Source organism: Linepithema humile, chromosome 3, assembly GCF_040581485.1.
Source record: "Linepithema humile isolate Giens D197 chromosome 3, Lhum_UNIL_v1.0, whole genome shotgun sequence".
Lineage (NCBI taxonomy): Eukaryota > Metazoa > Arthropoda > Insecta > Hymenoptera > Formicidae > Linepithema > Linepithema humile.
The window spans coordinates 30,529,636-30,544,308 of record NC_090130.1 but is presented as its reverse complement, the minus strand read 5'-3'; the positions used below and the strand labels follow the sequence as shown (position 1 = coordinate 30,544,308).

Below are 14,673 nucleotides of genomic sequence, written 5' to 3'. Positions count from 1 at the left end.
TACTGAAGATATACAAAAGTGAAATTTACACCAATTATTATGTGGAGATTATCATTTAGCTAAGTTGAATTTGCAAAATTATATCGATCGCCATCCCCTATGCATAGAACAATCCCAGTTGCAACCATGTGTTACTCGATGAAATAATATAAAATAAATACAACTGTGACGCATTACTTAAGAATATAAGGCGCATAGTTAAATAAAAACACATTTTCTTTTTTTGTAGATAACGTTTTAAGTTTATTAAACTTCTTTTTATTTGTTACATAAAACTTTGTAAAAGTGATAAAAGGGTTCAACATTATTTGAGAATATTTTATGTACAGATATTTACAGATTATATTCATACCTATTGTTACATCTTGTTTTCATTTTTCAGGTTCTTTTAATACTGGATTTTTAATCACTGAGTCAGTGCCTTCGCAGAGAATAGAGTCGTAAGTCCATTTGCGATTATTTCTGAGAAAGTTAGAACTCAAATTAATGACTTCACAATAAAATGGATCAGATTTTTATTCGATACGGAAATTCTCATTAAAAATACCTGCATTCATGACCACATTTTTGGGAAGAGCACTTAGGACATGGAAAGTGACATCCAGGACACTCTGAGCTCAAGCAATCGCAAAGATCATCTGATGATTGTATGAAAATACCTTTCTCATCATACAGATGCTTTCTGTGGCTGTGATATAATCGACGATACAGCTTACGTTTCTCTCGTTCACTGTGTTCAGGGTCAAAGTTTCTGAGAAATTTTTTGCTTAATGTATCTACAGCTTTTTGCCTCGAACCTCGCGTACTCCTCTGCAAACAGTTTTTCACCAAACGAATTAATTTCGGTATAAAATTAATTTTATAAAATGACTTGCTATAATGCACTTACTTTCTCACCACGCGTGGTATTGTTATTCGACGAAGTTTTGCCGGCTGTAGAATTAGATGTCTCCATTTTTCGTGTGTGTTAGAATGCAAAGCTTTTAATACGAGTTCGAATATTTGTTGTATTTTAAAGGTTTACACTTATATTATATAAAACTGCCATGGAATGTTCACATTTCTAAAATTAAACAAGTAAATCAACACATAAGACATATCGATTGTTTTAAACCAGAGCTCGGCGTTAATTACACATTTCGGCTCGATTCTTGAGACGATGCCTCCCGCTCTCCCACTACCGCGCGGCCATTGGCGGCCGAGCCGCCGATAGCCTTGACTCAGGAGCGTCTGTGTAATAAATAGACTGATGATGAGCGGGCACCTTTCAGAAAATAAAATTTTCTTTGTTATAGAAATAATATTTATTTTCATCAATTATAATTAAATATCTTTATTATATTTATTATAATAATTTACCTAGACAATAATATATAATATTTAAAAAATAAAAATGATTAAAATAAATCAAATTATTATAAAATTAAACTTTTTAATAAAAATTTTATAGTTTTCTAATTAGAAATAAATAGCTTTCCACATTACCCTTGAGGTACTATTGTGAATATGTTTTTTTTTTAAGTGGTGTCCCCAATAGGCCTATTCCACTAAAATTTAGTGGAATTGGCCTACTGGTGACACCACTTAAAAAGAAACACATTAACAATAGAGTCGTCGGTGAATTATATCTAGTCTCGCGGGCGGTTACTCAATATTAAGTGTATTCGGTACTTTGTGATAAAAACCATTTTTCATATTGTTAATACAGTGATTTATTCGTATTCCTAACATACATTTTACTACAGTCGGAGTTACGCCAATCGGAGTACGTGGATTAAATTCAAGCGGGTAACGGACATTTTGCTACAGGGCACGCGGTGCTCCGAACGTTTAAAATATATTCGGAACTAGACTTTGATGTGTCCAGTCGTCGAGTCGTTTAGGGCCACTTTTTTCAACGTTGGTTAACTTTAACCAACGGTTACAAAATTGCCAACACGAAGAATGAAATATTGCAAATAAAAGAGAAAATTTTTTCCATAAGCTAAATATTATATATAATATTATATATAATATTATAATATTATATATAATAATATAGTGTTAGTATTGCAAAATCTTTTTTTACAGTCAATTTCTATACATTTTTTATCAATATACTGAGATTTTAGGATTGACATATACATATATAAGTTTCGAGTTTTAAGTTGGCTATTCTGAAAAGTTACCAGTTGGTTAAAGTTAACCGACGTTGGAAAAAGTGGCCCCTAGTCGAGTAATGGCCGGAGCACAGACTTTTGCATAAAGCATAACGCATAAGCATAAGGAAATTGATTGGTCCATTTCCTTATGCATTTGCTTATGCTTATATATAGACCAATCAATTTCCTTATGCTTATGCGTTATGCTTTATGTAAAAGCTTGTGCTCTCGGCTTAACTCTCAAATATTTTAGGGCTCTGATATATCGATATATATTATGTATGTAATATATATATTTAATTATATTATTATGTATGTAATATATATATTTAATTATTAATAAAAATAAACATTATTTACGTAGCGAAGAAAATGTTACGATTTCCTAAAAAATGCCTAAACAACCCAGCCTATTTTTAATATAAAACGCTACTGAGCTATCGGCGGCTCGGTCGCCAGTGGCCAGACGATAGTGAAGGAACAGAAGACCAGGGTTTCAACCAAGATTTATAGAGAGAAGGATACCTCATGCGCAAAGAGGAACGAGCGGCAAGAGAGGTAAATGCTGAGCGGGGCGAGCGGCAAGAGGGGCAATAATGATCTCATCGGCAAACAGTAGCTGTCTCTCTCGCACGCTTTAGTATTTTCTCTCTCGCTCCTTTAATATAGAAATGCTTTGAATTTTTATCGAAAAAATACTTTTATTTTGTAAAATATTGAAAGCACTGGAAATTGCGTAATAAAAATTGAAAAGTAAATTAGAAAGGCGCTATAAATTACATATATTGCAAATTATGGCGCTAGATATTTAACGTTTATAATGTTAAATATCGCTGCAACAGATGCATTTGTAATACAAATTGCTTTGTACTCGTATTTAGACTGTAATATCAATGAAAATAAAATATAATTTGGGGATATACACAAAAAACATCATTTGTAAAGTAGTAAAATAAAAGAAAAAATAGTACATATTTAAAAATTATTTTTAAAATAATATTTACTGTTTATATGCATTATTTACAAAAGAAATACTATAAAGAAATTTATTTTTTATATTTAATTGTGAAAACCTCAAAAATTGTCAAGAAATTGTAACTGAAATTCAAATGTAAGTACAATTCTAGGATAATATAAAAAGCATCATACACAAATTTATTATGATATAAACTTAAATAATGAAATTGTAATATATCTTTCAACATTGCAAATGTGAATATTTATATGATAAAATTTACAAAGTGTTAACAATTTTCAAATATTTGCTAATAAAATATTATTGAAATGTTTCTGTTAAAATCTTAAAATAATTCTTTAAAACAAATATGATGGGGTATATATTAGGGATCATTAAATATGCGGCAACATTGTGATTATAAAATTTTATAAGTATCTATAATAAAAATTAAGTATAATAAATATAATAAGTATATAAGTATAATAATAAAATTTTTATAAGTATCTAAAATAATAAAAATACATATATGTTGTATTAATCTGTTAATATAAAGAAATTTATTTGCGTTAAATTAATTAATAATTTTTTTATATTAACAGATTAATACAACATATATGTATTTTTATTATTATAGATACTTATAAAAATTTTATTATTATACTTATATACTTATTATATTTATTATACTTAATTTTTATTATAAATACTTATAAAATTTTATAATCACAATGTTGCCGCATATTTAATGATCCCTAATATATACTCCATCATATTTGTTTTAAAGAATTATTTTAAGATTTCAACAGAAACATTTCAATAATATTTTATTAGCAAATATTTGAAAATTGTTAACACTTTGTAAATTTTATCATATAAATATTCACATTTGCAATGTTGAAAGATATATTACAATTTCATTATTTAAGTTTATATCATAATAAATTTGTGTATGATGCTTTTTATATTATCCTAGAATTGTACTTACATTTAAATTTCAGTTACAATTTCTTGACAATTTTTGAGGTTTTCACAATTAAATATAAAAAATAAATTTTTTTATAGTATTTCTTTTGTAAATAATGCATATAAACAGTAAATATTATTTTAAAAATAATTTTTAAATATGTACTATTTTTTCTTTTATTTTACTACTTTACAAATGATGTTTTTTGTGTATATCCCCAAATTATATTTTATTTTCATTGATATTACAGTCTAAATACGAGTACAAAGCAATTTGTATCACAAATGCATCTGTTGCAGCGATATTTAACATTATAAACGTTAAATATCTAGCGCTATAATTTGCAATATATGTAATTTATAGCGCCTTTCTAATTTACTTTTCAATTTTTATTACGCAATTTCCAGTGCTATCAATATTTTACAAAATAAAAGTATTTTTTCGATAAAAACTCAAAGCATTTCTATATTAAAGGAGCGAGAGAGAAAACACTAAAGCGTGCGAGAGAGACAACTATTGTTCGTCGATGAGATCATCATTGCCTCTCTTGCCGCTCGTCCCTCTTATAGCGTTTTCGAGTAAACGGGGTTTGAACGACCCAAGATTGGTTAATGACGTCATTGCAACCTCTCCACCAATGAAAGACTTGCATTTATAGTAAAATAGTGATTGATCAACCCTAGATCGTTCAAACCCCGTTTACTCGAAAACGCTATTAGAGTCCCTATATATAGAGTCTGGCCACTCGATTAGTTTTGAAAAAACATGGCGGCGATATATGCATAGACGCATCTTGTGTTTACCATATTTATGGAATAAAACTTTCATTGGGCTTGTTCGTTTTAGCTACACTGGGGCTGCTCTGGTTCTGCTCTACACAGGATAATACAGGACAGATAAATAGTTTGTCCTGTATTATCTTGTTTAGAGCAGACCCAGAGCTGCCCCAGTGCAGCTAAAACGAACAAGTCCATTGACTACACCTTATTCGATTACAAATTGATAGTATTAATAAAAGCAGAGTGAAGCCTATAAAAGTAAGTACAATTATTTGGTATATGGTTTCTAAAATAAAATATCTAAGAATAATGATATTATAAAGAAATAGGATTTGTCATAAAAATTGTAATTCTAACCTTACATTGTTTTTAATAGTTTTATTTACAATGAGTTTTATTTATAATAAGTTTTATTTAAATGAGTTTTATTTATTATTGTGATACAAACATTATTGTGATACTGAATATATAAGTAATAATAATATGTACTGTAATGATATGATTTTAAGTATTATTAGTTAATTTTTCTTTATTTTTCAATTAAAAATTTCTAGAAAAGAATAATATTAATTGTTATTAATTTTCTTGTTCTATTTCTTTTCAAATTATTATACTTTCTATAAAAATTCCTATTGGTTCCGCCATGTTTTTCCAAACTTTGTTTCGACCAATAAAAATAAGCACAAGCGTGGCCAGACTCTGGCTGCGTTCCATAAAGAGCATATGCGCGCATGTATCTACAGTATACGTTACGTATACTGTAGATACATGCGCGTATATGCTCTTTACGGAACGAAGCCTCTATATATAAGGACTCTAGTCCCTCTCTGTATTTGCCCCTCTTACCGCTTGTCCCTCTTTGCGCATGAGGTAACCTTCTTTATAGATCTTGGTACCGTGGGAGCACGTTTGCGGCGGGGGGGGGGGGGGGGGGGCCGCCATACTTGTTTAGTAATCACCACACATAGGCTGAGTTCCACTTGGTGATCGCAACGCTCGTGAACATTATCTATCATTCTTTAACTTTCGATGAAAAACAAAGATAAAATGATTCCACAAGCGTTGCGATCGCCAAGTGGAACGTACCTATAGAACTCACTATTTGCGTATGTGTGAGAAATGAAAGTCAGATCCTGCGCACAATAAACAAAATAGGAAATAGAAATAGGAATAATTATTAATAATATTCGATAGGAGCGTAAGGAGCCAACAGCCGGATATTCGTGCGAAGGTTATCGTATATTAGTTTATATCAATTAAACATTTACATTAAAAACAAACGTTTTAGCCTGTCATCAGGCCTTCATCAGTATTATTACAGAAACCAATAAACCGCAACGCATTAATTAAATACAAAATAAGAAGTAAATTAACCGAAGAGTAGTTCAACCACGTTAGAACTGTAATAAAAAAAAGAACCAAATGAGAAAATGAGAATTCGTGTTACAAAATGAGCACAAACCGAAGAAAGAAATAATTTTTACATACTTGTAGTAAAGCGCTTGTAGAAAGCTCATCCACCCAAGATGGAACGAGGTAGGAGAGAAATCTTAGATCCATATTATATGATGGTTGAAATCTTAATGTACGCAATAGAATAACGACAATATTCAAGTCATTGAGTAAAAAGAAACAGGAGGAGAGCATATACTAGCCAGGACTAAGCAAATCCGCGGACGGATGTACGTCATGGCAGCCATCTTGAGCGACCACTTTTTGAAAGTGAGAGGGAATGCTCGAGCATAGCGGCAAGCGGCATACCGTACGCCGTACGCATTAAAATGCAGTGTATAGTCTTTTATGCAACAGTGTATGGAAATAAACGATCAAAATGGTATACTGTAGAGCTTGTGGCATAACAGCAGCAGCTCGAAATCATGGAATAACGTTTCATCGGTTAGTATTATCAACAATAATGAGATTTTTATTTTGGAGATTATAATCATATGTATAGCATTGTGAAATTGTAGATTCACAATAATTACTAAATAATTTTCACTCACAAACAGGTTTCCGAAAAATCCGGATCAAAGAAATGCATGGATAAATTTTTGTAAGGACGAAGGATTTAATATAAATTTAGATTTTAGATTTTAACATTGCTCTTATGGAAATACTGCACGAGTGCAACCCCAATGAAAAACGCCATTAAAATTTGGTATTATTGTTGCATATTATAGTTATTTTCTTTAAATTGTACATTATTTCCTAATTAAACATAACAAGTCATTCAATATTGGCGCCCTTGAGCGGCCATCTTGAGCGACCACTTTGGGTGCGTTCCACTTAACGCCCGCAACGCTCCTAGAATCATTTTATCCTCGTTTAACTTTCGATGAAAAACAAGGATAAAATGATCCTAGGAGCGTTGCGGGCGTTAAGTGGAACGCACCCTTTATATAGTCACTTCCGTCCGCACTTTTACGACCAAACGCTCCCTCCTGTTTCTTTTTACTCAATGATTCAAGTGATGAAGGAATAGTGAGAGGGCGGTGGGGGAGGGGGGACGGAAAGAATAAGGAGTATGGAGGGGAAGGTATAAGTACCTAGGAGGGGATGAAAGAAATTAATATATGAAAAGGAAACAATACAATTATAAAGGGGAAACAAATTAATAATGGGGAGATAAGAATCTGGTAACCGTTCGGTGTCATTTTGATTGTTTAAGCTTGCACGTTGTCTTTTTATAAACACCATTTCGGATATCATTCTCTTTCCATAAGAAGATTCCCCGTTCAAAATCCTCACATTGTCCCAGTCAAAATCGTGAGGAAAATCTATTTTATGTTTAGAAATAACAAAGGGGGAACAGCTCTTTTTTATGTCGTTCTTGTGTTCTTTGATTCTGGTATTAAGTTGTCTTTTTGTCTGTCCCACGTAAGTTTTCTCACAATCTCGACACGAAATCATGTATACGACCTGACAATGAGAAAATTTATTCAACTTGTCTTTGCCCGTCCTTATAAATTGTGTTAGGTTGTTAGAAATTGAACACGATAATTTTAAGTTGAAGCTTCTGGCTATGGAGTTGAAGTCTTTGTAAATCGATGGAATGTACGGAATAGTAAAAAAAGTCTTGAAGTCATTATTGTCACAATTATTGTTTAAACAATTACTAGTTAAATTAATATCACTTGATTTTTTATGGATTAAAAACTTAAGCCTATTATGTATAGTCGAAAAAATAAAATTGATAGGAAAACAATTATTTAGTAGAATATTAATTGCCATTGTAAAATTTTTGTTGTGAAATTCAGGATGGGAAAGTAAAAAAATTCTATCGGTTAAACTTATAATAGTCCCTTTTTTGTGCGATATCGGATGGTGGGAATGATAATTTAATAGTCTACCTTAAGAAGTAAGTTTCTGGAACCAGTCAAATGTGATTGTGTTATTTTTCACGATCAAAGTTAAGTCGAGGAAGTTAATGCGATTGTCCAAACCAACTTCCACAGTAAACTTTAGTCTCTCATGGTAGGAATTAAAAACGTCACTGATAAAATTTATGGAATTGTTAGGTGCAGCTAAAATAATATCGTCCACATAACGGTAATAAAAAGGCAACCTAAAAGGCAGTCTATCTAACGCACTGATTTCCAGGTCTTGTAGTATCAGGTCAGCAATCAATGGAGATAACGGGGAGTCCATGGGGGTGCCATAAGTTTGTTTGTAAATTTTGTTATTAAAATTAAAAAAAGTGGAACCCAGTATCAAGCGGATACTCTTCAAAAATTCGTTAAGAGGGATGGAGGTATTAGGGGAAATTGAAACCCATCTATTGGAAATACTGTCAATAGCTAATTCTATGGGGATATTCGTAAACATAGCTATCACATCTAAAGATATAATTTTAAATTCGTCCCCAATAACAAATCCATTCAATTTATCAACAAAATCGAAACTATGTTCAATGTGGCTATCTGGAGGAGGTAAACTTTTTTGAATAATTTTATGAAAATAAACCGAAAGGGCATATAAAGGGCTGTTGATGGAAGAAACTATTATTCTAAGTGGGCAACCAGGTTTGTGGATTTTTGGTAACCCATAGGCTCTAGGAAGGACACCATCACTTGTCATTAAACGTTTATAAATATTGTCCTCAATAAAATTGTTTCTCTTCCACCTCATTAATAATTCACGCAAATTGCGTGTTAAGATTTTGCATGGATCTTTGCTGTGTAGAGAGTATGTATCCGAATCACCAAACATTGTTTCTAAATCATTAATATATTACTTCTTGTCGAGGGCTACAGTGGTATTTCTTTTGTCTGCTCTGGTGATGATGATGTCAGAGTTAGATCTCAAAAAACGTTTGGTAGATGACCACCAAGAGATTAATTTTTTGTCATTAGCATCATAAGCAGGTTCCTTTTTGTAAAATCTCTCCATCACTTGGATGCATTTGTTTCTGATCGCAGAAGAAGTCTCCTCATCAAACTCGTCTAGCTTTTTTTCTATACTCTTAATCAAGAGTGTAGAAGTATTATCTTTGTTGGCGGGAGTGATAGGCATTCCAAATCTGTCCCCCAGTTGTAAAAGGAGTTTGACTTCTTTAGGAAATTCAACAGAAGTTAGATTGATAAACCATTTTTCGTTGATGTTGTCAATGAGAGACTAAAGTTTACTGTGGAAGTTGGTTTGGACAATCGCATTAACTTCCTCGACTTAACTTTGATCGTGAAAAATAACACAATCACATTTGACTGGTTCCAGAAACTTACTTCTTCAGGTAGACTATTAAATTATCATTCCCACCATCCGATATCGCACAAAAAAGGGACTATTATAAGTTTAACCGATAGAATTTTTTTACTTTCCCATCTTGAATTTCACAACAAGAATTTTACAATGGCAATTAATATCCTACTAAATAACTGTTTTCCTATCAATTTTATTTTTTCGACTATACATAATAGGCTTAAGTTTTTAATCCATAAAAAATCAAGTGACATTAATTTAACTAGTAATTGTTTTGAAACCGTGTGAGCTTCGGCGGACGCGGAGTAGCTCGCCGGAATCCGGGTTCGGTCGGTTGGGGGTGTATCAATAAAATAAATGCTTGTTTATAATAACGTAAAGAAACAACGTTTATTAAGTAAGATGTTGAAATGATTTACTTCAAATGATCTGCTTCAATGCTCGTGTGTACATGCGAAGCGTGTGCGAAGCGAATTCGAAAGAGTATACAAGAAGTGTGAGTTAAATAGCAAAGTATCGGTGCAATCGGTATATTAACAATGGTGAAATAATTATTAGCAACGGTGAAATAATTCTTTAAAGCGGCGTGAAATAATCGTACAAGTATCGGTGAGATTGGTATAAGCGACGGTGAAACAATTAGTAAGCAATAGCGAAATAGTTATTGAAGCGACGTGAAATAAACACAAAGCGACGTGAAATAAAGATGAAGTATCGGAAATAGTGAAATAATTATTTGAGCGAACGGTGAGAAATAATTATTGAAAGCGGCGTAAAATAAATCCGAAGTATCGGCAACGGTGAGACAATTATTTAGGCGAACGGCGAAATAGTGATTAAAGCGGCGTGAAATAAATACAAGAGCGACGGTGAAATAAATATGAAGGCGATGGTGAAATAATTATTTAGGCAAACGGTAAAATAATTATTTAAAGCAACGGTAAACGAATTATGAAAGCTCGACGTGAGACGTCTCGATGCGATCAGAGAGAGCGCAAGCGCGGGCGATCGTGTCGCAACGGTTGGTACAACGCAACGCTCGTTGGTGAGTGCGTTCGTGACGGTATCATGAGTCCGTTTGATCGTAGATCGTGACGGGCGCTCGACGGCGCGGATTGGTCGACGTAGTTTGCCCGCCGGATGGATTCTGCGGATGAATCCCGGTGCGTGGCAACGCGAAATTAGGAACAAGTCGTCGAGTACGCTCGACGGGAGTACGAGAATGCTCGCACTAGAGGCTTTGAGACCGAATCTGGTCGGCGGACGTACGAGAACGCTCGTACGAAGGCGGATTTAGAGCGGCGACTCGACTAAGTATGAGGGAATGTCCTGTATACGAAGATCGATGCTCGGAGAAGCCGAGTACGCTCGACGGGTATACGAGAATGCTCGTATCGGAGATAGCAACGGTATCGAGAACGCTCGTGTACCTGGAATAAGGCATAGAATCCGAGTACTCTCGGTCGGACTACGAGAACGCTCGCAGCAGGATTGTTCGCTGGCTAGCAGCAAACAGGATCTGGTGAGAAGACGTACAGCCGGGCCTCTTTTATACCCGGCTGGCAGCCAAATGGCTTCAAATCGGCAAGCATTGGTGGTTTTGGCGGCGAGTTCCCCACAAAACGGAATTTTCGGAACGGTCGGGTGTGGGGGGTTTTCGGCGATTAACCGCCGTTGTTTTGATAAGAAGTTTATCGGCGCTCGATGCGCCCTTGATGGGCTACGGACGATGGACGGTCCGTAGCCGTAACGATGCAGCTTGCGGGCTGCATCGTTACAGTTTAAACAATAATTGTGACAATAATGACTTCAAGACTTTTTTTACTATTCCGTACATTCCATCGGTTTACAAAGACTTCAACTCCATAGCCAGAAGCTTCAACTTAAAATTATCGTGTTCAATTTCTAACAACCTAACACAATTTATAAGAACGGGCAAAGACAAGTTGAATAAATTTTCTCATTGTCAGGTCGTATACATGATTTCGTGTCGAGATTGTGAGAAAACTTACGTGGGACAGACAAAAAGACAACTTAATACCAGAATCAAAGAACACAAGAACGACATAAAAAAGAGCTGTTCCCCCTTTGTTATTTCTAAACATAAAATAGATTTTCCTCACGATTTTGACTGGGACAATGTGAGGATTTTGAACGGGGAACCTTCTTATGGAAAGAGAATGATATCCGAAATGGTGTTTATAAAAAGACAACGTGCAAGCTTAAACAATCAAAATGACACCGAACGGTTACCAGATTCTTATCTCCCCATTATTAATTTGTTTCCCCCTTTATAATTGTATTGTTTCCTTTTCATATATTAATTTCTTTCATCCCCTCCTAGGTACTTATACCTTCCCCTCCATACTCCTTATTCTTTCCGTCCCCCCTCCCCCACCACCCTCTCACTATTCCTTCATCACTTGAATATTGTCGTTATTCTATTCTATTGCGTACATTAATAGCGTTTTCGAGTAAACGGGGTTTGAACGATCTAGGGTTGATCAATCACTATTTTACTATGAATGCAAGTCATTCATTGGTAGAGAGGTTGCAATGACGTCATTAACCAATCTTGGGTCGTTCAAACCACGTTTACTCGAAAACGCTATAAGATTTCAACCATCATATAATATGGATCTAAGGGCGGTATTCATAGTCCGTTCTTATATTCAAGATCGTCTTAAGCACAAACTTATATTCGCTCTCTTCGTCAGACACAATCTATGTGTGACGAAGAGAGCGAATATAAGTCCGTGCTTAAGACAATCTTAAATATAAAAACGGACTATGAATACCGGCCTAAGATTTCTCTCCTACCTCGTTCCATCTTGGGTGGATGAGCTTTCTACAAGTGCTTTACTACAAGTACGCAAAAATTATTTCTTTCTTCGGTTTGCGCTCATTTTGTAACACGAATTCTTATTTGGTTCTTTTTTTTATTACAGTTCTGACGTGGTTGAACTACTCTTCGGTTAATTTGCTTCTTATTTTGTATTTAATTAATGCGTTGCGGTTTATTGGTTTCTGTAATAATACTGATAAAGGCCTGATGACAGGCTGAAACGTTTGTTTTTAATGTAAATGTTTAATTGTTATAAACTAATATACGATAACCTTCGCACGAATATCCGGCTGTTGGCTCTTTACGCTCCTATCGAATATTATTGATTTTAACAATCATCAGAGCCTGATACATCTATAATTTTTAATAATTATTAAATATTAGAAATAAGAAATTGGAATTATTTATTTTAAAAATAAAAAGAATAGAAAAAATTAATGCATGAATTAAGAAATAAGAATTGGAACTAATTAATATATTTTATTCTCTTGTTAGATGTAAAATAATTTCTCTTTTTAATATTAAATGTTTATTGCTATTTCTAATATTTTGTCTACTGTATGCAGAGCCTCAGAGTAATAAAAGTTAAAGTATTTTATAAAATTTATAGTACAACAATAATAAAACCGCCTAACCTCTTTACGCTTGTCACTCGTTATGTCTAGTGCACGAAGTAAAAGTAAGGAGACGTAACTACATAGATTGAAAGTGGTCACGAAAAATGTTCCGTGAAGGAGGAGGTTTGCCGAGTGGAATAACTTGCAACATTTCATCGCCATCTTTAAATTGTCAATGACAGATGAGACCACAGTGAGAGAAAAGGTTATAAGGATTAGAAAAGCATGGAACGTAAGTATGAAATTGAAATAAACAAATAAATTTTTAAAAAATAAAAAAAATGTTACAAATTTTTAAAGAACATAAAGAATATAAAGAATATAAACTTCTTTTTTCTGATCCTTTTTTATCTCCCCTTGAATTGCAACCTTTGACACAACAGGCCATTACTTCAGAATTTATTATATCTATAATAAAAATTAAAAATATTTAAAAATAAAATGCAGTTAAATTATCTTATAAATAAAAAAATGAAAATATTAATATATTGCTAAAAATTATTTATATTAATATTTGGACATACTTAGAAAATATATCTATGCTGATTTATTAATAGATAGATAAATAGATAGATAGATTAAAAGATATTGCTTATAGCGAAATATTAATTGATTTAACATGCAACAATTTTAGGTTATAAAAATTAAAAGTTAATACTACAATAAATTCTAATTTTCTGCAAAACAATTAAAAATAAAATGTTAAATGTTAAACTACATTTACTTTAAAATTTATAATCTTGAAATATATACCTTATATAAATGTTTAATTAAAATTATTTGCATACCACGTTGCATACGAATATTTCACAAGCACAAAGTAAGCTTTTTACTTGCTCTTGCTCTTAGTGCAGTCAGTTCAGTTCATGTTCCTCATGGTACAGCTAAAAAAGAACAGATTTAAGATGGCGACGAAATGTTGCAAGTTATTCCATTCGGCAAACCTCCTCCTTCGTGGAACATTTTTCGTGACCAACTTTTTTCTCTATACGCTATCTAGTTACGTCTCCTTACTTTTACTTCGTGGTCTAGTGGCACCACTACACGAGTGTAACCATGTCACAGACACAGAATCTCTGTGTGAGAATCGCTACATCAATATGGCGGAAAGCAGTCCCCCCCGCACGCTTGAATTACCATCCCCTCTCGCCTAAACTAGGACTTTAGACTCGGTCCATCTATTTCTTAATTCGTGACCTGAAAATGTTTTGAAAAGCATTGGTAATATGAAAACATATGAGAAGTCAAGCTGTGTTCGGCATTGCAAATCAGAGACATCCGTTTGCTCTTTTACCTAGAAAATCTATACGTATACATGACGAATATTATGGGTGTTTACGATAATTCAAGTTTGAGTTAGTTTCACTAGGACCGAAAAATGAAATAGACAAACCATCTAGAATCTTTATGATTTATGACAACTCGACGCTGTCTTGTATTGCTTGAGTTAAATTAATTGAATTTGTTGAGTTTATAGAGCAAATTTTATTGTAATAAAAAAATGTCAACTGCAAATCAGTCTATGAAAGAAACAAATAATGTTGGTATGTATGTTGGTATACCTCTTTAATAGATATAATTATATATATATGTATATAATTATATTTATTAAACTCAACAAATTCAATGAATTTAACTCAAGCAATACAAGACAGCGTCGAGTTGTCATGA

At 33.1% G+C, this 14,673-nt stretch overlaps 1 protein-coding gene and 2 long non-coding RNA genes across 4 annotated transcripts; all 3 read right to left on the bottom strand.

Annotated features, from left to right (window-relative positions):
* Positions 1-213: 213 nt before the first annotated feature.
* Positions 214-1,216, bottom strand: LOC105668175 (ARL14 effector protein-like). Its single transcript, XM_012360410.2, has 3 exons — positions 890-1,216; positions 548-810; positions 214-462 (listed from the first exon to the last, which is right to left on the bottom strand). The coding sequence occupies exons 1-3, from the start codon at positions 953-955 to the stop codon at positions 372-374; spliced, it is 420 nt and encodes a 139-aa protein (XP_012215833.1). The 5' UTR covers positions 956-1,216; the 3' UTR covers positions 214-371.
* Positions 1,217-5,250: 4,034 nt separating this feature from the next.
* LOC136998841 (uncharacterized) lies at positions 5,251-6,488 on the bottom strand. Its single transcript, XR_010889377.1, has 2 exons — positions 6,331-6,488; positions 5,251-6,242 (listed from the first exon to the last, which is right to left on the bottom strand). It is a non-coding gene; the product is annotated as an uncharacterized lncRNA (long non-coding RNA).
* Positions 6,489-13,368: 6,880 nt separating this feature from the next.
* Positions 13,369-14,154, bottom strand: LOC136998778 (uncharacterized). Of its 2 annotated transcripts, none has more exons than XR_010889322.1 (2): positions 13,756-14,154; positions 13,369-13,410 (listed from the first exon to the last, which is right to left on the bottom strand). It is a non-coding gene; the product is annotated as an uncharacterized lncRNA (long non-coding RNA). The 2 variants fall into 2 exon arrangements; XR_010889321.1 differs by having other exon boundaries at positions 13,791-14,154.
* Positions 14,155-14,673: the final 519 nt, after the last annotated feature.

Excerpts from the sequence above, each read along its gene's own strand:
- LOC105668175 (XM_012360410.2), bottom strand. The coding sequence starts at position 955 with ATGGAGACATCTAATTCTACAGCCGGCAAAACTTCGTCGAATAACAAT. Across the intron at positions 811-889 it reads ATACCACGCGTGGTGAGAAA|AGGAGTACGCGAGGTTCGAG; the intron begins GTAAGTGCATTA and ends AACTGTTTGCAG. Across the intron at positions 463-547 it reads AAATGTGGTCATGAATGCAG|AAATAATCGCAAATGGACTT; the intron begins GTATTTTTAATG and ends TAACTTTCTCAG.